At 46.3% G+C, this 25,388-nt stretch overlaps 1 protein-coding gene across 2 annotated transcripts in view; it reads left to right on the top strand.

The window, feature by feature from the left end:
• GMPPA (GDP-mannose pyrophosphorylase A) overlaps window positions 1-18,497 on the top strand; it is a 39,736-nt gene extending 21,239 nt beyond the window's left edge. The window contains exons 8-14 of one of the 2 annotated variants that reach the window (XM_040358126.1): window positions 112-126; window positions 2,746-2,877; window positions 5,818-5,915; window positions 9,685-9,731; window positions 11,117-11,209; window positions 14,894-15,062; window positions 17,528-18,497. In XM_040358126.1, the coding sequence (XP_040214060.1) occupies window positions 112-126; window positions 2,746-2,877; window positions 5,818-5,915; window positions 9,685-9,731; window positions 11,117-11,209; window positions 14,894-15,062; window positions 17,528-17,628 (655 nt within the window). In that variant the 3' untranslated portion in view covers window positions 17,629-18,497. The remainder of the gene's footprint in view (window positions 1-111; window positions 127-2,745; window positions 2,878-5,817; window positions 5,916-9,684; window positions 9,732-11,116; window positions 11,210-14,893; window positions 15,063-17,527) is intronic. The other variant, XM_040358127.1, reaches the window with a different exon arrangement.
• Window positions 18,498-25,388: the final 6,891 nt, after the last annotated feature.

Here is a 25,388-nt window from a genome sequence, read left to right as displayed (position 1 = left end):
CCCTGCATCTCTCTTCCGACCTCTCTATCCATCAATTTTTCATTTACATTCATTCTCTCTCTTTCTCTCCTCGGCCTCTGTTTCCCTCGTTCCTCCTGCATGCTGGGCCAGTTGTTCCTGCATCAGGTGAGTGCTGTGTGTGGCACAGACACATGGCATGAGCACTGGGGGTGATTTGTGGTGATGGCAGTATAGACCTATCCAATGTTTGCCTTAAAATCACATCAGCACCCCATGTATTCCACCTTGCATGATTACACTTTCTAATAAGTTCCACACTGGAAACCTAGTTTTTCTATAGGGGTAGTAATATGAGGTTTGCACCACATTTAATAGCTTGTCCACTCTTAAAAGATCAGTGTTATCACTTATAATGTAGCTTATCCTATCCAGTCACTATAGGGATGCACCGAAATTTTGTCTGCCGAAACATATCTTCCGAAAATGGCCTTTTCGGCAATTTGCTGAAAGAGAATTCACGCCGATAATGACGCCAAAAATGGGGTGGGGCCTGCTGGGTGGGTGCCCCATTCCTATGCCACCCATCACGGGCGTGTCGTTCTGGAGGGCTGTGTGACGGGCACTAGTAGGCTGCTGGGCACTGGTGAGGCACTGGCAGGCTGCAAATGATGGGCACTGGTGATGGTGAGGCTGCATTGATCTCCTGTACCATGCCTGCAGTCTCTGACCATCTCCTGTACCATGTCCGCAGTCTCTGACCATGTCCCCAGTCTCTGACCATCTCCTGTACCATGTCCCCAGTCTCTGACCATCTCCTGTATAAAAATATTTTTTTTAAATAGTCACTTTCGGTATCTGTGCGGTTTCGGTATCGTTTTTGGTTTTCGGGCCTAGTGTATTTTTTATTTTTGGTATTGGTTTTGGTGCATCCCTAATTCACTAGTAACTGGTGACATCACTGAGAAATGGAGCCTATCCATTCACTAGTAACTGGTGACATCACTGAGAATGGAGCCTATCCATTCACTAATTACTGGTGACATCACTGAGAATGGAGCCTATCCATTCACTAGTTACTGGTGACATCACTGAGAATGGAGCCTATCCATTCACTAGTTACTGGTGACATTACTGAGAATGAAGCCTATACAATCACTAGTAACTGGTGACATCACTGAGAATGGAGCCTATCCATTCACTAGTAACTGGTGACATCACTGAGAATGGAGCCTATCCATTCACTAGTTACTGGTGACATCACTGAAAATGGAGCCTATACATTCACTAGAGACCAGTGCCATAATGGAAAATGCAGTCTATCCATTCACCAGAGATCACTGAGAATACAGCCTATCCACTGTCTCTAGAGACCGGTAACACCACTGAGAATGCAGCCTATCCAATTATTAATAACCACAGACATCACTGAGACTACAGCCTATCCCTTAGCTAGAGACTGGTGGCATCACTGGAAATGCAACTTATCCACTCACTGGAGATCAGTCACATCACTGAGAATGGAGCCTATCCATTAACTAGAGACCGGGTACATCCCATCAATGAGAATGCATCCTATCAGTTCACTACGAACTGGTGACATCATTAAGAATGCAGCCTATCCATATAATAAAGGCTGGGTACATCACTGAGAATGGAGCCTATCCATGCACTTCAGACCGATGCAATAAGGTAAAATGTATCCTTATCCATTCAGTAGAGATCAGCAACATCAACAATGCAGTCCATCCATTCACCAGAGACCACTGACATCACTGAGAATGCAGCCTATCCCTTAGCTGGAGACTGGTGACATCACTGAGAATGCAGCCTAACCCTTAGCTGGAGACTGGTGACATCACAGAGAATGCAGCCTAACCCTCAGCTAGAGACTGGTGATATCACTGAGAATGCAGCCTATCCTTTAGCTAGAGACTGGTGACATCACAGAGAATGCAGTCTAACCCTCAGCTAGAGACTGGTGATATCACTGAGAATGCAGCCTATCCATTAGCTAGAGACTGGTGACATCACTGAGAATGCAGCCTATCCATTAGCTAGAGACTGGTGACATCACTGAGAATGCAGCCTATCCCTTAGCTGGAGACTGGTGACATCACTGAGAATGCAGCCTATCCATTAGCTAGAGACTGGTGACATCACTGAGAATGCAGCCTATCCATTAGCTAGAGACTGGTGACATCACTGAGAATGCAGCCTATCCATTCAATGGAGATCAGTCACATCACTGAGAATGCATCCTATCCATTAGCTGGAGACTGGTGACATCACTGAGAATGCAGCCTATCCATTTACTAGAGACCGGGTATATCGCATCAATGAGAATGCATCCTAACTGGTTAAGAATGCAGCCTATTCACATAATAAAGACTGGGTTCATCACTGAGAATGGAGCCTATCCATTCACTTCAGACCGGTACCATAAGGGAAAATGCATCCTTATCCATTCAGTAGAGATCAGCAACATGGAAAATGCAGTCCATCCATTCACCAGAGACCACTGACATCCCTGAGAATATAGGCAAGCCATTCACTGGAGATCAGTCACATCACTTAGAATGAAGCCTACCCAGTTACTGGTTACCCATGACACCACTGAGAATACATTTGCCATGTCTTCTTGCTCACTGAGATATTTTCAGTTTTATCTCACAATCGGCCTCCCCTTTGCCCGCTGTGCTCACAGCACCCCCCTCTATCCAGCTGCCGGGTGCAGAATGATCTGGCGTTGCTCTAAGTAATTGATTTGTCCTCTTATTCACTCAGCGAGGAGAACTCGAGTTGGCAGCGGGCCGAGGTTATTCGGCTGGAGCAGGACGTATTCACCGCTCTTGCAGGAAGAGGTCACCTGTATGTGTATAAAACAGATGGCTTTTGGAGTCAGATTAAGTCGGCGGGGTAAGTGAATAATCGCGATAATGAAACGCCATATATAGCTGTGTAAGATTCTGGAAGGAGAATATTTTGTGTTCTGTTGGAATCTCTCCTACACGTTGTCATGATCCGGGACAACTGCAGGAAAATTAAAAGTTAAAACATTGTTTAACCACTTGCCGACCGCCGCATGTATATGTACGTCCACAGAATGGCACGTACAGGCATATGGGCGTACATGTACGTCCCTGCCTAGACGTGGGTCGGGGATCCGATCGGGACCCCCCCCCCCCCCCCCGCTACATGCGGCGGTCGGATATTCGCGGGGAGCGATCCGGGACGAGGGCGCGGCTATTCGTTTCTAGCCGCCCCTCGCGAACGCTCCCCCAGAGCTGAAGAACGGGGAGAGCCGTATGTAAACACGGCTTCCCCGTGCTTCACTGTGGCGGCTGCATCGATCGTGTGATCCCTTTTATAGGGAGACTCGATCGATGACGTCAGACCTACAGCCACACCCCCCTACAGTTGTAAACACACACTAGGTGAACCCTAACTCCTTCAGCGCCCCCTGTGGTTAACTCCCAAACTGCAACTGTCATTTTCACAATAAACAATGCAATTTAACCACTTCTAAACCGCCGTACGTCTTTATACGGCCTGACTTTAAAGATTGATATCTCGGTAACGGCAGTAGCTGCTGCCACAACCGAGGTATCAATCTTTAGTGTCAGCGGTTCTGTTAACGATAACGGCAGTCGCCGCGAGATCGCCGTTATCGGCGGCGGGAGAGGGGCCCCCCCCTCCCGCCGCTCTCCCGCGCCTTCCGCCGCTTACCGGAGCCGTCGGTAGCGGCGGAGGCGATCAGTACCGTTCGTCTGGTGACTGGGGACGAGACTGAAGGAAAAATCTCCTTCGCCCGTCCCCATAGCTCTGCTGGGCGGAAGTGACGTCAAAACGTCAGTCCCGCCCAGCCTCTTAAAGAAACATTTTTTTTTTTTGTAATTTTAGTCTAAATATGAGATCTGGGGTCTTTTTGACCCCAGATCTCATATTTAAGAGGACCTGTCATGCTTTTTTCTATTACAAGGGATGTTTACATTCCTTGTAATAGGAATAAAAGTGATTATTTATTTATTTTTTCCAGTGTAAAAAATAATAAAAAAAATAAGAAAAAAAAAATAAAATTTTTAAAGCGCCCCGTCCCGACGAGCTCATGCGCAGAAGCGAACGCATACGCGAGTAGCGCCCGCATATGAAAATGGTGTTCAAACGACACAAGTGAGGTATCGCCGCGATCGTTAGAGCGAGAGCAATAATTATAGCCCTAGACCTACTCTGTAACTCAAAAAATGCAACCTATAGAATTTTTTAAACGTCGCCTATCGAGATTTTTAAGGGTAAAAGTTTGACGCCATGCCACGAGCGGGCGCAATTTGTAAGCATAACATGTTGGGTATCATTTTACTCGGCGTAACATTATCTTTCACAATATATTGGGCCAAATTTATTGCTGTCTTATTTTTTAATTAAAAAAAGTGATTTTTTTCCAAAAAAAGTGCGCTTGTAGGACCGCTGCGCAAATATGGTGTGACAAAAAGTATTGCAATGATCGCCATTTTATTCTCTAGGGCAGTGATGGCGAACCTTGGCACCCCAGATGTTTTGGAACTACATTTCCCATGATGCTCATGCAGTCTTCAGAGTAGCTGAGCATCATGGGAAATGTAGTTCCAAAACATCTGGGGTGCCAAGATTCGCCATCACTGCTCTAGGGTGTTAGAAAAAAATAAATATATAATGTTTGTGGGTTTTAAGTAATTTTCTAGCAAAAAAAACTGTTTTAGTCTTGTAAACACCAAATCTGAAAAACACCCAAAGTAGAGAAGTGGTTAACCACTTCCCGACCGCCGCATGTACATATACGTCGGCAGAATGGCACGTACAGGCACATTGGCGTACCTGTACGTCCCTGCCTAGACGTGGGTCGGGGGTCCGATCGGGACCCCCCCTGCGACTTGCGGCGGTCGGATATTCGCGGGGAGCGATCCGGGACGACGGTGCGGCTATTCGTTTCTAGCCGCCCCCTTGCGATCGCTCCCCAGAGCTGAAGAACGGGGAGAGCCGTATGTAAACACGGCTTCCCCGTGCTTCACTGTGGCGGCGCATCGATCGAGTGATCCCTTTAATAGGGAGACTCGATCGATGACGTCAGACCTACAGCCACACCCCCCTACAGTTGTAAACACACACTAGGTGAACATTAAATCCTACAGCGCCCCCTGTGGTTAACTCCCAAACTGCAACTGTCATTTTCACAATAAACAATGCAATTTAAATGCATTTTTTGCTGTGAAAATGACAATGGTCCCAAAAATGTGTCAAAATTGTCTGAAGTGTCCGCCATAATGTCGCAGTCACGAAAAAAATCGCTGGTTGCCGCCATTAGTAGTAAAAAATAAATAAATAAATAAAACTATCCCCTATTTTGTAAACGCTATACATTTTGCGCAAACCAATCGATAAACGCTTATTGCGATTTTTTTTTTTTTTACCAAAAATAGGTAGAAGAATACGTATCGGCCTAAACTGAGGAAATTTTTTTTTTTTATATATGTTTTTGGGGGATATTTATTACTGCAAAAAGTAAAAAATATTGCATTTTTTTCAAAATTGTCGCTCTATTTTTGTTTATAGCGCAAAAATAAAAACCGCAGAGGTGATCAAATACCACCAAAAGAAAGCTCTATTTGTGGGGAAAAAAGGACGCCAATTTTGTTTGGGAGCCACGTCGCACGACCGCGCAATTGTCAGTTAAAGCGACGCAGTGCCGAATTGTAAAAACGCCTTTGGGCCATTTAGCAGCATATTGGTCCGGGGCTTAAGTGGTTAAAGTTACAAGGTTTTATATATGAGCCGTTACATTGAGCTAACCTGGAGTTATTTTCTTTTGGTGTCTTGCTGCAGTTCCGCTATTTATGCCAGTCGTTTGTACCTAAGCCAGTATCATAGGACACACCCAGAGAGGCTCGCCCAAACCAATGAGGGAGGACCGACCGTCATAGGTAATGTAAACGTAATCATTGCTTTACTTATCACCACGACATCTTAGGAGGTTTACCATCCTTCAGCTATATGCTAATTTTAGGCCCTTAGTGGCTGAGGGTAAAACAAATGTTAATGCCTGAACACAATTTTACAACTTTGACATGCGTTAGTAAAACTGTGAAAACCAAAAGGGGCAGATCCACAAAAGGATTACGCCGGCGTATCTATTGATACGCCGGCGTAATTTTAAATTTCCCGCGTCGTATCTTTGTTTTGTATCCACAAAACAAGATACGACGGCACCTGTGATCGATCCGACAGGCGTACGTCTTAGTACACCGTCGGATCTTAGATGCAGTTTTTCGGCGGCCGCTAGGTGGCGTTTCCGTCGAAAATCCGCGTTGAGTAGCTATTTACGGCGATCCACGAACGTACGTCCGGCGAATTTTTTTACGTCGTTTTCGTTCGGCTTTTTCCGACGTATAGTTAAAGCTGCTGTTATGAGGCGTACTCAATGTTAAGTATGGCCGTCGTTCCCGCGTACAATTTTTTACGTCGTTTGCGAATAGGGATTTGCGTAGTATGACGTCACCGTCGGAAGCATTGGCTTTTTCCGACGTATAGTTAAAGCTGCTGTTATGAGGCGTACTCAATGTTAAGTATGGCCGTCGTTCCCGCGTACAATTTTTTTGAATTTTTTACGTCGTTTGCGAATAGGGATTTGCGTAGAATGACGTCACCGTCGGAAGCATTGGCTTTTTCCGGGTTAATTTCGGGCATGCGCACTGGGATACCCCCACGGATGGCGCATGCGCGCTTAAAAAAACCCGTTGTTTACGCCGGGTCACGACGTATTAACATAAAACACGCCCCCATTACATCCATTTGAATTCCGCGCCCTTACGCCGCCAGAGATGCACTACGCCGCCGTAACTTACGGCGCAAATTCTCTGTGGATTCGAAAAAAAAAAGTTGTGGTGGCGTAGTGTGTCTTGGATACGCTGCGCCCAGCGTATTAATGCGCCCAGGTACGTGGATCTACCCCAAAGAGACAGAGCGCACCGGCTCCTAGTGCAACACAGTTTATTAACAACAATAAAAAAAGGATAAAACACAATGCACTCACAAGGATAGGTAGTGATGAGCATTTGTGTCAGGCTGTGGATAAGTGTCCGTGGCCAGAGCTCCAACAGCTAAATGGCTATTGGATGGTGTAGAGTCCTAGCGTGCAGCCGCTGGTCCGTAATGGAGAACCTCCGGTCACAGTAAGACTGAGCCTGCCATGCCTGTCATGTAATTCCGGGCAGCTCCAGCTGACAAGGCACGCTCCTGGTTTTCAGAACAACGCGTTTCAGAGGGTGTGGTCTCCTTCCTCAGGGCAGCTCCGGCTGACAAGGCACGCTCCTGGTTTTCAGAACAACGCGTTTCAGAGGGTGTGGTCTCCTTCCTCAGGGCAGCTCCGGCTGACAAGGCACGCTCCTGGTTTTCAGAACAACACGTTTCAGAGGGTGTGGTCTCCTTCCTCAGGGCAGCTCCGGCTGACAAGGAACGCTACTGGTTGCCGGGACAATGCATTTCAGAGGGAGTGGCCTCCTTCCTCAGGGTAGCTCCAGCTGACAAGGAACACTACTGGTTGCCAGGATAATGCATTTCAGAGGGAGTGGCCTCCTTCCTCAGGGCAGCTCCGGCTGACAAGGAACGCTACTGGTTGCCAGGACAACGCGTTTCAGAGGGCGTGGCCCCCCCCTTCCTCAGTTCCTGGAGAACCAGGTCCGAGCTACCTAAAGTAAGCTGGGTTCCACAAACCCCCCTGCCCAAAGTGACTTCCGTCACAACCTTCTCTAGCAATAAACACCAAACTGAGCATGTGCCGAGTGCCTCATAGGGTTCTGTGCTATCAGCAGATGGTTTGGGGACAATAAAAGAAGGGGAGGATCAGAGCAGACAGGATCAAACACACTTTTTACAAAATGTGAAAGATTAACCCCTTATGTTCTGCAGTGAGTATAACAAGCATGCTTTACTTCATATACAAACTGATTTTGCTGTTGCGGGCTTAGTAACACTTTAACAAAAAGCCCCAGGCCAAAGGAAAACTAATAGCATAATTTACATAAAACCACTTTTTATTAAAAATTCTATGAAATGCCACTCACAAATATAAAATAAAGCTCATCCAATCTGTAACGGTCACCACCGTTTACGACCTTCCATCAACTACGACAGCTCATCTGACACACAGACAAACCAGCAGGCCTCCCATTTCCCCAGAATCAAGACGAGACACGCAGCTCTGTACTTGTTTCAAATGAAGACATCTTTAAAGGTTTCTTCTCAGCTTATATACAGTACAAGGCATTAAAGGAACAATCCACCCACACACTAAGGCCAATTACTAAACATTCCTTCATTAACAGCATTACAAACAAAACACCATCACACAATGCTCTCTTTCTAATCCACATCCCCAGACAGACGTTCTGTCTCCAACAAGTATATTCCACACATAAACAGTATTTAGCATATATAATTAGAGGTCTGGGAGCAGACCTGGATTAACACCTGTCCGTTGCAACACCTTTACACAAGGACAATGAAATGTCTTCCAGGCCCTGACTCAATTAGCATGTCACTAGTCAGGGCTAATCATAGAATGAGTCACTATTGACTGGTTGGGCCAACATCTTGCAGTATCTCAAAATCCTGCAATACGAACTATCAGTGATGTCAAATCTCATGTAATACATGAATTATGATTCACTTGCCACCCCATGCCCAAAGGGCACAGGGTGGACTCAGACCCAAGAGTTATCAGTGACGCTGACACAGGAGTATCCCCCATCCTCACAAAGTATCTGGGTGTCCCGGGTCATTCCGTTACACAATCTATTAAGGAAGTGCAGAAGAAGCCATCAGTATGCTGCTTTCACTGCGTCTCCCCCAGTCACCTCGCTTCCTAACAGCGATACGTCACTTCCAGGGGATTCTATCATCACTTCCGGGTTTGCTATGTGGTCTGACCCTGACTAGTTTCGTCTCCTGACTTTTTTCGAAGGGATGGCCGCACAGCAACACTGTTTAAATACCCTCCTCCCCAGAGCAACTAATCCCATGAGCTCCATCAATGTGACCCTGCAATCCAAGTGGAGACGAAAGCAACAGCAGAAAACAGGAAGGGAACGTTAATGGATGGCATGTTTGAGTAAACCATCTTTGACACATAAAGAAGCCAATAGATTGAGTCTGGGTCTGAAGTGTGCCCCTAGGAAGGCCATGGAGTACATTTTTGATTTGTATGTGGACACACATAAGTGTATAAGAAATCTCAATTTGAAAAAAAATACTTTTTATCAAATCCCCCTTTGGCATGTAATGGAATAGTTTTATATAGGAGGGGCTATGAATAGTGGTTTGAGAATAAATCCACTTACATTTCCCCCATTTAAAAAAAATATTATGTGGAGTATTTTATGCATTTGGTGTTGCATGATCTAGAAAAGATTGTCCCTAAAGCCTAGTTCATGGCGCCATTATACATTTTTTTTTTTTTTTTTTTTTTTTCATTCAACCCAGCGAGTTAAATGAAAAAAAAAAACGGACAGCCACTGTTAGTACAGTGATCTCCACTGCTGTGCTATTGTGTTCTGATGGTGACGCCCCTCCCAAGCCACTGACTCTCCAGTCAGCACTCTCAGCCACCGGCTTTTTTATGAATAAATGGTTTGCAGGTAAAACATGCCAAACCAATTATGAAAATGTATTTATTTTTACTTTTTATCTCTTTAGGAAATGTGTACGTTCACCCAACAGCCAAGGTGGATTCATCAGCTGTGGTGAGTGAAAGTGGAATTGGTTGCTACAAGAGAATGCATTACCTGTTGTTGGATAAATCGGGACTTTGGCTTCATTAGTTTCGGGGGAGAGGAATAAGCAGAAATTCCGACCACATTCCTCACTCCTGCAGGCTTCCTTCCTGTTGTAAGAGTGGTCCCCTGGAACCGCTGGCCTTCACCACTCCACTGCTCGCAGGCATTCCAACATCTTCGTATACAATGCAGGACCAGCAATCCTGCATTGTAAGTAATGCTAATGAGGGCCTGCCCACATCCTTGTTGGAGAGTGGGAAAGAGTGGCAGCTGCCAGGAGGGCGAGGAATAAGTGAAGTACAGCTGCTTATTCAAAACCACTAAACAAGACGAGCGTTTAAACCCTTACAATGCGAAACACCCCACTGCAAGGGTCTTTCCATTTGTGTATAAATATTTAAGTGATCACATACCCTCTGTTTTTGGCTGCATAAGGAGCTCGAAAAGCTGGGGGAGGAGAAACAGCAATACACTGATCTTCCCAGTGAACGGCTGTGCAGGGGGACATGCCAGCACTAGTCTGATCATTGGAGGAGAGCAGTGCCCAGTACAGCCAGAGAACTGACCACACTGCTCACCTGCTTGGTGCGGTCAGTTTTAACTAGGAAAGCAGAGGGACTGGCAGGAACACCAGCAATTTTGCATAAAGGAAGCAATACAAAGAGATCAGGAGACTTTCTAATACAAGTACATGGGACAGCAGCCACATATCGGGAATATGAAATGTTGGGGTAACGTATTCTTTAATTGCCATATAGCTCCTCATACATATGTTTGGGTGACAGTGCTTGCTTACTTTATTATTAATATGGGTGTTTATAAAGCGCCAACAATTTATGCAGCACTTTACATATGTATATTTTACATTCACATTAACCTCTGCCCTCACAATTGTAGATCCCTAACTCCCTTTCATACATACACCAAGTAAGGGCCAGTTTGGACAGGAGCCAATTAAGCTACCAGCATGTCTTTGGAGTGTAGGAGGAAATCTGAGTCCCCAGAGGAAACCCACGCAAGCACAGGGAGAACATGCAAACTCCAGGCAGGTAGTGCCGTGGTTTGGATTTGAACTGACGCCTTCAGTGCTGCTAGGGGAAAGTGCTAACCACTTAGCCACTCTGCTACTCCATGGAGGGGAAGCGGTTTCCCATTAGGACAGGAAATGTTTGGTCTAGTGTCAGTTTCTCCTGTAGACGGCAGTATAACTCCATTTGTTTGATTGTCAAGTTGTGTCCTTCAGTGGACTATGAGAAAGTATTTTTTTTTTTAATCTCTCAGCAACTGTGTCCACAGCTCAGAATGAATAACGTTTATCGACTCAAATGTCAAATTTCTGCTCTTCTTTACAGCTGGGTCCTAATGTGTCGGTTGGAATGGGAGTGACTATTGGCGCTGGAGTGCGGGTGCGAGAGTCTGTTATCTTACATGGTGCTACACTGCAGGTAAGAGAGCAGAACCCCGTGTATATCTAATCTCACATGATGGTGTCTTCTATGGTAATCCTTGTTCAGAGTTGGGCATGATCCTATTCCTCTAGAATGCAGTACAGATGGGCTCATTGATGAGGGTAAGTTGGTAACAATCTGATTGATGTTATTGGCTGCTTTCGAATTTAGACGCCTTTCTCAACCCTCATCTTCTAGGACACATTTGTCAAACACAAGGTCCATGGGCCAAATCCGGTCCATCAGGCTATTTCATGTGGCCCTCGCACCTCTCCTACAGCTGCAGCACCCCCGTCGTCTATGTCCCCACCTACTCTCAGCAGTTGGCAGCAAAGGGGAGATCCTCTGCTTCTGTTACTGCAGCGGAGAGGCTTGTCTCTGCCCCCCCAATCTCGGCAACCAGCAGCAGAGAACAGAACTCCTCCTACAGATCCTGTGCCTCTGTGCAGCCGCAGCACCCCCTCATCTCTATCTCCCCAGGTCTCCGCATTCAGCAGACTCCTGGCAGCTGATTCTAGCCCTCCTCCAGACCCTGCGCCTTCTGCTTCTTAGCTCTGCCCTAGCTTCTTTCCAGCAGCAGCACAAGGAGTGGGGGCGTGAAGGGTGCACTGTGATATAAGGGAGGGTGGAGGACTCTTGAAATCTGAAAGTTTAAGTGGGGGTGGGGGGTGTAGAGTGCTCTGGACATCTGGGGCCCGATCCACGTACCTCGGCGCATTTGTAAGTCCGGCATTTGAAAGTCCGTAACTTACAGCGTATTTTCCGTATCCTGAAAGAATTTGCGCCGTAAGTTTCGGCGGCGTAGTGTAAATGTGTCGGCGTAAGGGCGCAGAATTCAAATGACTAAGATGTGGGCGTGTTTTATGTTCATGCAGCTTGACCCCACTTTTTTGAATGGCGCACGCGTCGTCCGTGGGGGTATCCCAGTGCGCATGCTCCAAATGAACCCGCAACAAGCCAATGCTTTCGACGTGAATGTAATTCTACGCAAAGCCCTATTCGCGAATGTTTTACGCAAACGACGGAAAATTCTATGCTGTCCCGACGTCCATACTTAACATTGCGTACGCCTCATAGAGCAGGGGTAACTATACGCTGAAAAGACGTACGGAAACCACGTAAAAAAATGCGCCGGGCGGACGTACGTTTGTGGATTGCCGTATCTAGCTCATTTGCATATTCTACGCGGAAATCAACGGAAGCGCCACCTAGCGGCCAGCGTAAATATGCACCTAAGATCCGACGGCGTACTAAGACGTACGTCAGTCGGATCTAGCCCTCATTCAGTCGTATCTTGTTTTGTGGATACAAAACAAAGATACGACAGGGGATCGTAGAAATTACGCGGCGTATCAATAGATACCCCGGCGTAATTTCTTTGTGGATCTGGGCCCTAGTCGTCACAGATTCAACCAGCCCTTTGAGGGCAAGCATAGTGCTGATGCAGCCCGCAATGCAGCTGAGTTCGGCACCCCTGTTCTAGGATGACCTCCTGAGAGATGATTACATACCACCCAACATTTTGAGATGGGAATGAGGGACACCGACTACCAAACATATGCAGGCATAGGACACGCCCCCGCCACACCCCTAAAGGAGAATTAACCAAAAAAAGGTTATTTTAAATCCACAGGGGCTTTTTTTTTTACCACTACTATTCCTTTATATTGGCTTATAAATGTACAAATGCAGCAATTTAGTAATCGGATGAAAGGTTTAGCTCTGGAAAACACTTTTTGAAAGATAAAAAGTGCATTTTATATACATCAGACCAAAATGAGGAACAAATGAGGAGGAATGAGGGACATTGCTCCAAATCAGGGACAGTCCCTCGAAATCAGGAACAGTTGGGAGCTACGTGATTGGGTCCTAAATCCACAGCAAACACAAGTCAGAAAGTAGTCATAGCCCCTCCCTTCATTTCGCCTTTGTTGTGTTTTCTCCTACCATTTAAGAACCCCCCCCCCCCCCCCCGCACCCCTTGCCATTACATGAATTCGGTGCTAGAGGTCCCGGAATCTGCGTTCACCCCCCTTATGTTCCCGCTGAAAAACAGCCCTGATTATAATACAGAATTTATATAGCACCAACAGTTTGCACAGCGCTTTACAATATAAAGGGAGACAATACAGTTATAATAAAATACAAGAGGGTTGAGAATACCCTACTCATAAGAGCTTACAATCTAATTATACCCCTAATATGCATATCCTGTGTTCAGGAGCTATAATTTCATATAATTCCTCCCCCGTATATAATATAGAGATACAGCTGGGATCGGGGGGCAGGGTTTACGATGCCAGCAAGGTTTTTTTTTTTTATAGGGACAGCATTCTGGGACATTAAAGGGGTTGTAAAACCCTCAGTTTTTCACCATTCTATGCATTGAGGTGAAAGACCTCTTGTAATGCACGAGCCCCCCCCCCCCCCTATTTTACTTACCTGACCATTCCTTCAATGGGGACGAACACACCTGCTCCAGCCGCTGTCTCGGGTCCTGATTGGATGGATTGATAGCAGTGCAGCCATTGGCTCACACTGCTGTCATTGAAATCCAATGAGGCTGGAGCGGAGCCTAGTCCTGCTGTTTGTCATGGACGCAGCAGCAGGACACGGGAACACGCCCGCACGGGTGCCCCAAGGGAGAGCGCTTCTCTGACGGGGGAATCTAGAAGAGGAGGAGCCAGGAGCACCGCTGAGGGACCCCAGAAGAGGAGGATCAGGGCCACTCTGTGCAAAACCAACCAAGCACAGAGTAGGTAAGTATGACATGTTTGTTTAACTGCTTGCCGACCAGCCGCCGCAGTTATATTAATAAAAATGCCATAAAAATACCCCCTGTTTTGTAAACGCTATAACTTTTGCGCAAACCAATCAACGCTTATTGCGATTTTTTATTTTTTTTTATTTTTTGAAAAATATATAGAAGAATACGTATCGGCCTAAACTGAGGGAAAAAAAAATATTTTTTTTATATATTTTTGGGGGATATTTATTATAACAAAAAGTAAAAAATATTCATTTTTTTTTCAAAATGTTCGCTCTATTTTTGTTTATAGCGCAAAAACTAAAAACCACAGAGGTGATCAAATACCACCAAAAGAAAGCTCTATTTGTGGGGAAAAAATGACGCCAATTTTGTTTGGGAGCCACTTTGCACGACCGCGCAGTTGTCGGTTAAAGCGACGCAGTGCCGAATCGCAAAAAGTGCTCTGGTCTTTGACCAGCAATATGGTCTGGGGGTTAGGTGGTTAAAAAAAAAAAGAAAAGGAACGTTTAAGGGCCCTCTGATTCCTCCTGTATTGTAATTGTACTGTCTGCCCTAACATTGGCTCTATTATAAATCCTGTATAATAATAATAATTAATGAAATGTCTTCAGACTTTATATCTGTGCTCACATGTAATCTCAGTGCAGCAGCCAGGGGGAGCCAGAGGACTTGCAATGTTCCTGACATGACTAGAGCCTCATAGGACTTTTCCTTCATGTGTCTTTGTTGTATCCCTGTGTATTGAAAATCTTGATGGAAAGAGCCAGGACTTTAATATATAGAGTTTGTTACTGTATAGTACGCAGGGCGTCGTACCTCGGGGGGTATTCCTGACCGATTCGGTGGGTACATCTATCTGGTAAAGTTGTACATGTGTTACAGTGGCAAGCAATAATCTTCTGTGTCTGCAGGATCACAGCTGTGTATTGAACACCATCGTGGGCTGGGACAGCAGCATTGGACGCTGGGCACGAGTGGAAGGAACACCCAGTGACCCCAATCCTAATGACCCGTATGCCAAAATCGACAGCGAGACCCTGTTCAGGGAAGGGAAGCTTACCCCCTCCATAACTATTCTAGGTAAGTGAACATAGCTAATTTTTTTTTTTCTTACAAGTTCACAAGAAATAAAGGGGAACACTGGACAACAAGGACGGTCAATCAGAGAGAATTACTAATGCGGTCGTTGCAATACTTTCTGTCACACCGTATTTGCGTAGCGGCCTTACAAGCGCACTTTTTTTTATTTAAAACATTTTAGACAACAGTAAAGTTAGCCCAATATTTTTTTTTTCTATTGTAAAGGATGTTACGCCGAGTAAATTGATACCCAACATGTCACCGTTCGGAAAGACACGGAAATACTCAGTTCCCAAGGTTTGCCGAGGTCAGGTGAGGTGTCCTCGGGCCTTTACCGGCCGTTTCCAAGGCTCTCCCGCCTAGTAATAGAATGAAAGATCCCACTTCCCAATTCATTCATTCATTCACTTCTCAACCATGGGAGACAAACTCCTCTTTATGGGAGGCCTTTAAGCCTCGTTCACATGATCAGATTTTTGGACGAAAGTTCTTCTTTTTTGTGTGTCATGCTGGTCTCATGTTGAAAGTGAAGCGGTTACTCACCATGCGAAAATTCTCGTACGACAGAATACAATGTCAGACGTGATGTAATGTGTTCAATAGTTTTGTATGTATTCTTTCGCGCATGAGCAGTCTTGCTCTTATGATTTTTTTCTGACGAAAACTGTACTAATGAAACGAAAATCGTACGTGGAGTTCACATATGACAAAAAAAAATTATAGTCTGCACATCCAGCTTTTGTCTGACAAAAAAACTGAATCGTCTGACAAAAAATTAAAACTGAATCGGCTGTCGAAAGCGCCGTACTAACGATCCAAAAATCGACTCCTCGTTTGCTGGACGAAATTTTTCTTCTGATTTTCGTATCGCGTGTACAGCCCTTTAGGATTTATTGGCACACGTGCATGTGAAAGGGTCACGCAGCGGTTTCTATAAAGCCTGGTACACACGATCGGACTGTCTGCGGACAAAGCGTAGGACTTTTGTCCGAAGGGCGTTGGCCGTGAACTTGTCTTGCAGACAAACGGCAAAGAATTGTCGGCCAACAAACATGAAATTACGTGTTTTTTTAGCGCCATCCTTTGGGCAATTTCTGCTAATGTTGTGTTATGGTGAGCATTGCTTCCGAGTATGCGTGTTTGTACTTTGGAGTGAAGGACTTCTGTACACACGATCGGATAATCTGACAAACACACAATTGTTGGTGGAAAATATTAAAGCATGCTATCCAACATTTGTTGGTGGAAAATCTGACAACAATTGTCCGATGGAGCGTAGAAACGGTCGGATTAGCTGACAACTGCCTGTCATCACACAATTCCCGCTGCATAATTCGATCGTGTGTATGGGGCTTAAAGGGGTTGTAAAGGTTCATGTTTTTTTCACCTTAATGCATTTAAAACATCTTACGATTACCTGAGCCCTGGAAAGTCCTGCATCGCGAATGCACTCTTCCTTTGCCCGGACTTCTCGGCTCTTCATTGGATAGATTGATAGCAGCGCAGCCATTGGCTCATGCTGCGGTCAATCAAATCCAATGACGCAGGCGTGGCCGAGTCCAGCATTCGTGTCTATGGACCCAAATGCTGGACTCAGGAGCGCGCCCACAAGGTAACCCCCCCTTGGGAGAGAGCTCCTCAGAGGGGGTATCTGAGGCGGGGAGGAGCCGAGAGAGCCGCCCTGGGACCCCAGAAAATGTCGTTTGGGGCTACACTGTGCAAAACGAGCTGCACAGTGAAGGCAAGTATGACATTGTTGTTATTTAAAAAGAACATTGAACCTTTTATAACCACTTCAAGGCTTTATGGGCACATGTTGTTGCAGCAGTTCCTATAATGAGGTTACAAGTGATGGTACACCTTTTATTCATCAATAACTTAAAGTGGATGTAAACCCACATTTTTTATTTTTTTTTGCTGTCACAATGTACAGTATAAGATTTCCTATCATCTCTGTGCCCAGTCTTGCCACACAGAGTTAATCCAGCTCTGAGCAATCCTCTTTTATTGTTCAGTGAAATAAAACAGACTTGCAGAGAAAAACCTTAGTCCGTTCCGCCCCCTTGCTGTGAGTGACAGGTTATTTGCATATCTCGTGCACTAGCCTGGAGACAGGCGTTATTTTTTAATTCTCACCCCCACTCCTTTTCTGGATTTTGACTGGATGTTAGTGATCATAGCAGAATTTAGTGTAAGGAATTCACAGGAAAAAATGCATGTTGACAAGGAGTGTAGAGGAGGGCGGGGCAGTCTACTGACATCACGACTCCACCCACAGAATCTGCAGTATTTCAGTTCTTATAACAGACAGAGGGGGAGACATTTGACAGGTAAGGATACATGCAGGAGGCGTCTATATCCTTATAGATCAGCACTATGGCAGTAGTTTAGAAAGGATGAGAGTGGCTTTACATCCACTTTAATCTTCTCGTTGGTGTTCTAATCCGTTTTCATTTGTCTTCCAGGCTGTAATGTGTCCATCCCAGCAGAAGTTGTCATATTAAACTCCATCGTCCTGCCACACAAGGAGCTGAGCCGCAGCTTCAAGAATCAGATTATTCTATAATGAGGGGGCCATGACCCCAGAATCTTCCGCTCGCAGGGGGCCGGGAGAACTGTCTGTGTTCCGGGTCAGAAAATTAATAAGTCCCCTGTGGCCTCTTTACTAAGAACTGAGATTTGTATTATAGCAGGAAGATGTGACACGGCGGACCTGCTAGAGTTTTCTCAGCCTTTAGGCACAGGGGCCCCCTGGAGCCCCCAACACATCAGGACTGCCACCGAGAGATTATGTACAGAGCTGGAGGCGGCTCACTGACAGCTTATTAACCCCCCAGGGCGTTCTTTTTTTTTTCATTGTGATAACAATCTCACGTACTGGACGTCTACGCGGCTGCAGGCGCGGTCATGCACCCTGCAGAATTTATTAAAAGTCAAGTTGTGAGAAGTCTCTCTCTCGTACCCTTTCCTGACCTCTTCCTCTATAGCTACAAGACTTTACCGCCGCGCCATGTAGATAGCAATGTAAGATTTTTAAACGCCAGTGTATCGGTTTACAGATATTAGGAGCGGCCATGCTGGTCCAGGGAGCTGTTTGTACAAATGTGGAGGTGATGAGATTAGAACACACGATTGTTAAGGTTCCTCCACCACCGCACACATAGCCGGGGGGAGGGGGGGGGGGCAGCGGCTGCTGTTATTAGTTTACAGAGAAAAATGGAAACGGCTTTCAACAAGGAGAAAGTTCTGGAAGAAAAGGGTCACCCGGGTGAACATACATCACAATTTTAAATTAATAAAAACTTTGCCACTAGGCACTATTTGTATTGTGCGTTTTTACTGCAGACCTGCGCTATAAAGTAAAGAGAACCGGTCACAAGAAATAAATAAATCTGGTAAAAGCTCAAAGAAATAAAATAATTTATTTTAAATGCTTACTTGCAACATTTTTTCTTTTATATAAATATTTTTTTAATCCCCTGAAATTTTCTTATTAAATCAGAACTTTATGACAAATCACAGCTTGAACTATCTTGCTTTGTATGTAATGAGTCTCTCATATATTAGTTTCACCTTTTTAACCACTTAAGGACCGCCTCCTGCACATATACGTTGGCAGAATGGCAGGGCTGGGCACAAGCAGGTACGTCCTCTTTAAGTGCCCAGCCGTGGGTCGCGGGCGACCTGGTCCGAAGCTCTGTGACCATGACCGAGGGACCCGCGGACCCGATCGCCGCTGGAGTCCTGCGATCGGGATCCGATCGCCGCTGGAGTCCCCTAATCGGTCCCCGGAGCTGAAGAACGAGGAGAGCTGTGTGTAAACACAGCTTCCCCGTTCTTCACTGTGGCACCGTCATCGATCGTGTGTTACCTTTTATAGGGAAACACAATCAATGATGTCACACCTACAGCCACACCCCCCCTACGGTTAGCAAATGTGTCAAATTTTCCGAAGTGTCCGTCGTAATGTCGCAGTCACGAAAAAAAACGCTGATCGCCGTCATTAGTAGTAAAAAAAAATGTATTAATAAAAATGCAATAAAACTATCCCCTATTTTGTAAACGCTATAAATTTTGCGCAAACCAATCGATAAACCTTTATTGCGATATATTTTTTTTGGTAAAAAAAAAATATCGGCCTAAACTGAGGAAAAAAATTATATTTTTGGGGGATATTTATTATAGCAAAATGTAAAAAATATTGCATTTTTTTCTAAATTGTCGCTCTATTTTTGTTTATAGCGAAAAAAATAAAAACCGCAGAGGTGATCAAATACCACCAAAAGAAAGCTCTATTCGTGGGAAAAAAAGGACGCCAATTTTGTTTGGGAGCCACATCGCACGACCGCGCAATTGTCAGTTAAAGCAACGCAGTGCCGAATCGCAAAAACTGGCCAGGTCCTTTAGCTGCCTAAAGGTCCGGGTCTTAAGTGGTTAAGTTGCATTAGTGAAATAAATGAACTTTTGCATGATATTCAAATATTTCAAGTATCACCTGTAGACCCTTTATTATTATTATTTTTTTTTTCATAGCTATACCTGCAAAAAGGCTGAAGTCATCCAACAGGACTTAGTTTTCTAATTTCAAGTTACACTTTAATCTGCTAGAGATTTGACACTCCAAAAAGTGGCAACTCCCTAGCACAAAAGAAAAAGGAGGGCGCACCGACCTAGCGCATTACCAAAATTAAAAGTAGAATAAAAGCAATAGTCCTATTTACAAACGAGCTTAGGTACAGGCTTTTCTGACAGTCAAGCTGAATCGCTTGATGACAAGAGGATCGGACGGTACCTCAAACGGCTGACTCGGGGGCACACCCCTTTCTTCAGAGCCTAGGCGGCCCTTCTTTCTCTTCCGTTCACGGACGACGCAGCAGCAATCTTGACAGTAGGGTATTAGCCTTCTACTAGGAGAGCACTAGGCAGAAAACATGTTAAAGTATTAAACACACATCAAAACTGTACAGTACCGCCCAGGGGGTGGTCCCTCTAGGTACAACCCCTCTCCCTGCATGTAGCAGCTCTTTTTTTTCTGCCTAGCATAGAAGAAGGACACAGCTTCCTGTGGGCCCATTGGTCTTGGTTGATTTTTCTACCTTTTTTTTTTTTTGTTGTTCCCGAGATCTACTATAAACTGCCGACTGGGTGATTGACTGGACATCAGATCCTTGTAGTCCCCCCCAGTTTCGGCCATTGAGCGTGTGCAGACCTTTAGCTACACGCTGGGTCGGCCACGACATACCCCATTGCTCCAGGGGTGGCCGGTGAGCTACATGCTCCGGGGCACACATATGACTGGGCTGTATGTCCGTGTGCCAAGGCCGACAGCCACACTGTAACCGTGCGGGTGATGGGTCTGTCAGGAATGCTTCCAGCGAGTCCTCGCAGGACGGGTAAGTAGCAGTTCCTCCTGCTCCGGCAGGATGGCAAGGCTGGGCATTCTTGGGAGGTCGATTAGGGGGTTCCCACCCTTCATTTCCTCTCGCCCTGTCCTTTTTTTTCCCCTCCTCCCCATGTGCTGTGGTGGCTGGGCCTTGCTATGAACAGGCCGCGGGGTCTCCGCTTCTGGCTGGGGCTGCGCAGTGCCAGGGTCCGCTCTCGGTGGGGTGTGCTGGCATGTAGGGGGGGGGCTTTCATTTGGAAGCCCAGTGTGTTTGCGGCCCCTGTCTGACCTGTCAGAGGATGCGGACCAGGACCATTGCGGACAGTGAGGATAATTCCATGTCCGGGTCATCGCAGGATGAGGCACTTATTGGAGCTCTTATCACCGCAGTGCAGGAGACCAACTGTTAGAAGATACGATACGGTGGTGCATCTATGTGGGTCCCGTAAGCCGTCCTGCACTGCTAGGGGGTTTTCTTGCATGACTTCTTTTGATAAGTTTCTATACAAGGAATGGGTGCAACCGCAAGGGCCTTTTCAGTCCCAAAATATCCATTACTCCTTTGAGGAGAGTTTCCTGAAAAAGGAACATCTACCCCTATTATGGACCCCCCGGTTTCCAGGTGAAACAAAGTAACCACGATTCTGGTGGAGGGGACACCTGCTTTCAAGAAAGGCCAAGGCGGTGGCCCGGTCCTGGTGCATGGTAGTGGGGGTCAGCAGTGCGGCCTTTTTTGTTGCCCCACGTGTCGGAAAAGCAACAGGCTTCCCCGGTCTGGGTGGAACTGGCTGACCAGTTGATACATGGCTTAAGTATGTCTGGGACTCGGCCTTGGATACGGTCGCCTTGCTGTCCAGAACATTGGTATCTGCGGTGGTACTGCGCCACCCGATTGGCCAAAATGTTGGTCCGTAGACCAGACTTCTAAGAAGGCTCTGGTGGTTTTACCCTTCAAGGGTGTCCTCCAAACGGATTTCCCTCCAACCTTCACCTCGTCGGGGCGCCCTGTTCAGGGCAGTGCCGGACCTGCTGGGGCGCGAAGTAATAATACCTGTGCCATTGCTGGTAAGGTACAGTGTGGGATGGACGAACGCTTGCCTTAAGTACAATTTAAGGGGCAGATTTCAGTCTTGGCTTTCTTCTTTCAACGGCCCTTGGCGGCTCACTCCCTGGTGAGTACATTTGTGCAGGGGGGGGGTTCGACATGTGGCCCCTCCGATGCGTCCTCCACTTACTGCGTAGGACTTAAATCTGGTCCTCAGTACTTCAGAAACCGCCGTTTGATAACATTGGAGAGATTGCCTTACTGACTCTCTCAGAAGGTGGCCTTTTTGGTGACTATTACATCTGTCTGCCGGGTTTCTGAGCTGGCGGCCTTGTCATGCAAGACTCCCTATTTGATCCTCCACAAGGATAAGGTGGTGCTGCATCCGCAGCATTCATTTCTTTCCAAGGAAGTTTCAGCTTTCACCTCAATGAGGACATTGTACTCCCTCTTCGTGTCCTCCTCAATCACATCCCAAAGAGGCTGTGTTGCATTCCCTGGACGTTGTCCAAGCTCTGCGAGTGTACCTGTCTGCTACTGCTCCGTTTCAGAGGTCGGACTCGCTGTTTATTTCGGTGGCTGGTCCTAAAAAGGTCTGGCGGTCTAGTCAGCCTCTATCTCTAGGTGAATCAGACAGGTCGTGATTCAGGCCTATGCCCTGAAAGGGCGTGGCGCCTCCTTTTCCTATCACGGCGCATTCGACCAGGGCAATAGGTGCCTCTTGGGCTTTCCGACATCATGCGTCTGTTTCTCAGGTGTGTAAGGAGGTGACCTGGTCGTCCGTTTACACCTTCACAAAATTTTACAAGGTGATGCGAGTGCATCTTCGGATGCTTGCTTCGGCCGCAAGGTTTTGCAGGCGGCTGTTTAAAAGTTGCAACTCCTCCGTTGAGGAGCGCTTTTTTTGGGGGGGGGGGGGGGGGGCGGGAGTTTTTTTTTTTTGTATAATCTGTATTTATTAAATAATAAGAAAAGAAAAAAAACATGTACACACAAACATAAGTGCAGCTTACGTTAAACATGGTCCGCAAGTATCGTATTTATCAGTACAGTGCAAAGATGCAACAGAGCAACTTAAAAACAGGTGGGGAGTTTGTTTTAATGCTGCTCCCACCCCTCGTTTTTTGCACTGATTGCGGACGTCCCTACTGTCAAGATTTCTGCTGTGTCCGTCCATAAATGAAAGAGAAAATAGGATTTTTGTACTCGCCATAAAATCCTTTTCTCTGAGTTCATGGACGGACACAGCACCCACCCCTTCTTTTCTACGTTTGTACTGCTTTTTGACGAACTGAGCTGCTACATGCAGGGAGAAGGGTTGTACTTAGAGGGACTGCCCCCTGGGTGTTACTGTACAGTTTTGATGTGTGTTTAACACTTTAACATGTTTTCTGCCTAGTCCTCTCCTAATAGAAGGCTAATACCCTACTATCAAGATTGCTGCTGTGTCCGTCCATGAACTCAGAGAAAGGGATTTTACGGTGAGTACAAATGTTTTACTTACCTGAACCCTGGAAAGTCCTGCGTCGAGAATGTGCTCTTCCTTTGCCCGGGGTTCTCTGCTATTGATTGGATAGATTGATAGCAGCCATAAACTCCCGCTGCTGTCAATCAAATCCAATGATGCGGGGGGCGGGACCGAGTCCTGCAATCGGCAGCTATGGATGCCGAATACAGGACTCGGGAGCGCGCCCGCAAGGTAACCCCTGTTGGAGAGTGCTTTTTTTTTCTAGGGGGTTATCAGAATAGCGGAGGAGCTGAGAGAGCCGCCGAGGGACCCCCAGAAGACGGCATTCATGGCCACACTGTGCAAAATGAGCTGCACAGTGGAGGCAAGTATAACATGTTTGTTATTTTTAAATAATAAAATGTGAACCTTTAGTATCAATTTAAGTATTCTTTATCTACTGATTTTTTGTTTCTTTTTATTTTTCTAGGCATTGATATTTGATTAATTGTTATTTGTTTTCTAAATCATTATTTTATTTTTTAAAGTAGAACTAAAAGAAAAACTTTAGTTCCTTTTCGTTAGAGAAAGGGAGTGTTATCACCCCTGTCAGGAATCCCAGGTAGTCACCAGAACTAGTGTCCCTATTTGAAGATGGTTACTGCGTTACTTACTCCTAACCCGAGCTCTGCTCTCTCTGCAGTACTCCTGAACAGACCTCTGTTCCCTCTGCGTTACTTACTCCTAACCTGAGCTGAGCTCTCTGCATTACTCCTGACCCGACCCGACCCAACCCGACCCAACCCAACCCAACCCAACCTGACCCAACCTCACCCCACCCCACCCCGGGTCGGGTTCAACGCACACGAGCAGAAAAAGGGGGAAAAAGGGGAAAAAAGGGGGGAAAAAAGGGGGGAAAAAGGGGGGTAAAAAAGGGGGAAAAAAGGGGGAAAAAAACAAGCGGCCTCCAACCTCCCCTCACAGCCGCTCCAACGCATGCCTGAAGAAAAAAGACAAGCGGACTCCAACCTCCCCGCGGGTACAACGCACATGTGCAGAAAAGAGAAAAAAAAACACAAGCGCCTCCAACCTGCCCTCGCAGCCAGTCATACACACGCCTGAAGAAAAAGAGGAAAAAAAAAAAAAAAACAAGCGGCCTCCCCTCTCTTACGGTCCAACGCACCCCTGTAAAAAAGAGGAAAAAAAAGACAAGCGACCTCCAATCTTCCTTCACAGCCGGTTCAACTAACATCTGCAGGAAAGAGAAAAAACAAGCGGCCTCCGACCTCCCCGCAGGTCCAACATATGCCTGCAGAAATAAGAAAAAAAGATAACACCTCCAACCCTCCCTGCTATTCCATGCACAACTGCAGAAAAAAAAAAGGCAAGCGGCCTCCAACCTCCCCTTTCTGCTGGTCCAATGCACACCTGCAGAAAAGAGTAAAAAGGAAAGCAGTCTCTAACCTCCCTTCACAGCCGGTTCAACGCACACCTGCAGGAAAAAGAAAAGACAAGTGGCCTCCAACCTCCCCTTCCTGCCGGTCCAACGCACACCTGCAGAAAAAAGACGAGCAGTCTCCAACCTCACCTCGCCGCAGGTCCAACTCGCCCTTGCAGAAAAGAGAAAAAAAAAAAGACAAGCGGCCTCCAACCTCCCCTTAAAGCCGGTCCAACACACACCTGCAGGAACGAGAAAAAAAAAGACGAGCGGTCTCCAACCTCACCTCCCTGCAGGTCCAACTCACCCCTGCAGAAAAGAGAAAAACAAAAAAACCACAAGCACCCTCCAACCTCCCCTCCCCGCGCGTCCAACGCACACCTGCAGAAAAAGAGAAAAAAAAAAAAAAGACAAGCGGCCTCCAACTGCAGCATCTTCTCCTCCCGCTGTAGTAGAAGCGGACACACTACTGATGCATTAAGATAAAAAGTCTTCTGTATGCAGAAGCCCCCCTACTACTTACCTGAGGTCCCTCTCTATCCAGCGATGTCCACGAGTGTCTCAGCCATCCGAGATTCTCCTTCCTGTTTGGCTGAGACACAGCAGTGGCACCATTGGCTTCTGCTGCTGTCAATCAAAGTCAGCTAGCCAATCAGGTGAGAGGGCGCAGGGCTGGGTCGGGAGTTTGTGTCTGAATGGACACGCAGAGCTGTGACTCGGCTCGGGTGCCCCCATTGCACGCTGCTTGCTGTGGGGGCCCTGAACAGGAGGGAGGGGCCAGGATCACAGTAGAGGGACCCAAGAAGAGGAGGATCCGGGCTGCTCTGTGCAAAACAGAGGAAGTAAATATAAGATGTTTATTATTTTTATAGAAAAAAAAGAAAGACTTTACAATCACTTAAGATCATCCAACAAATGCACCAGAAAAGACAAAACTCATTATCTATAAGGCAGAAGGCAGTAAGAATTTGCCATACAATTTTCCAACATCAATCACACAGAAAAATGTAAAT

Source organism: Rana temporaria, chromosome 6 (assembly GCF_905171775.1).
Source record: "Rana temporaria chromosome 6, aRanTem1.1, whole genome shotgun sequence".
Classification (NCBI taxonomy): domain Eukaryota; kingdom Metazoa; phylum Chordata; class Amphibia; order Anura; family Ranidae; genus Rana; species Rana temporaria.
This window is presented reverse-complemented; position numbering and strand designations above follow the sequence as displayed.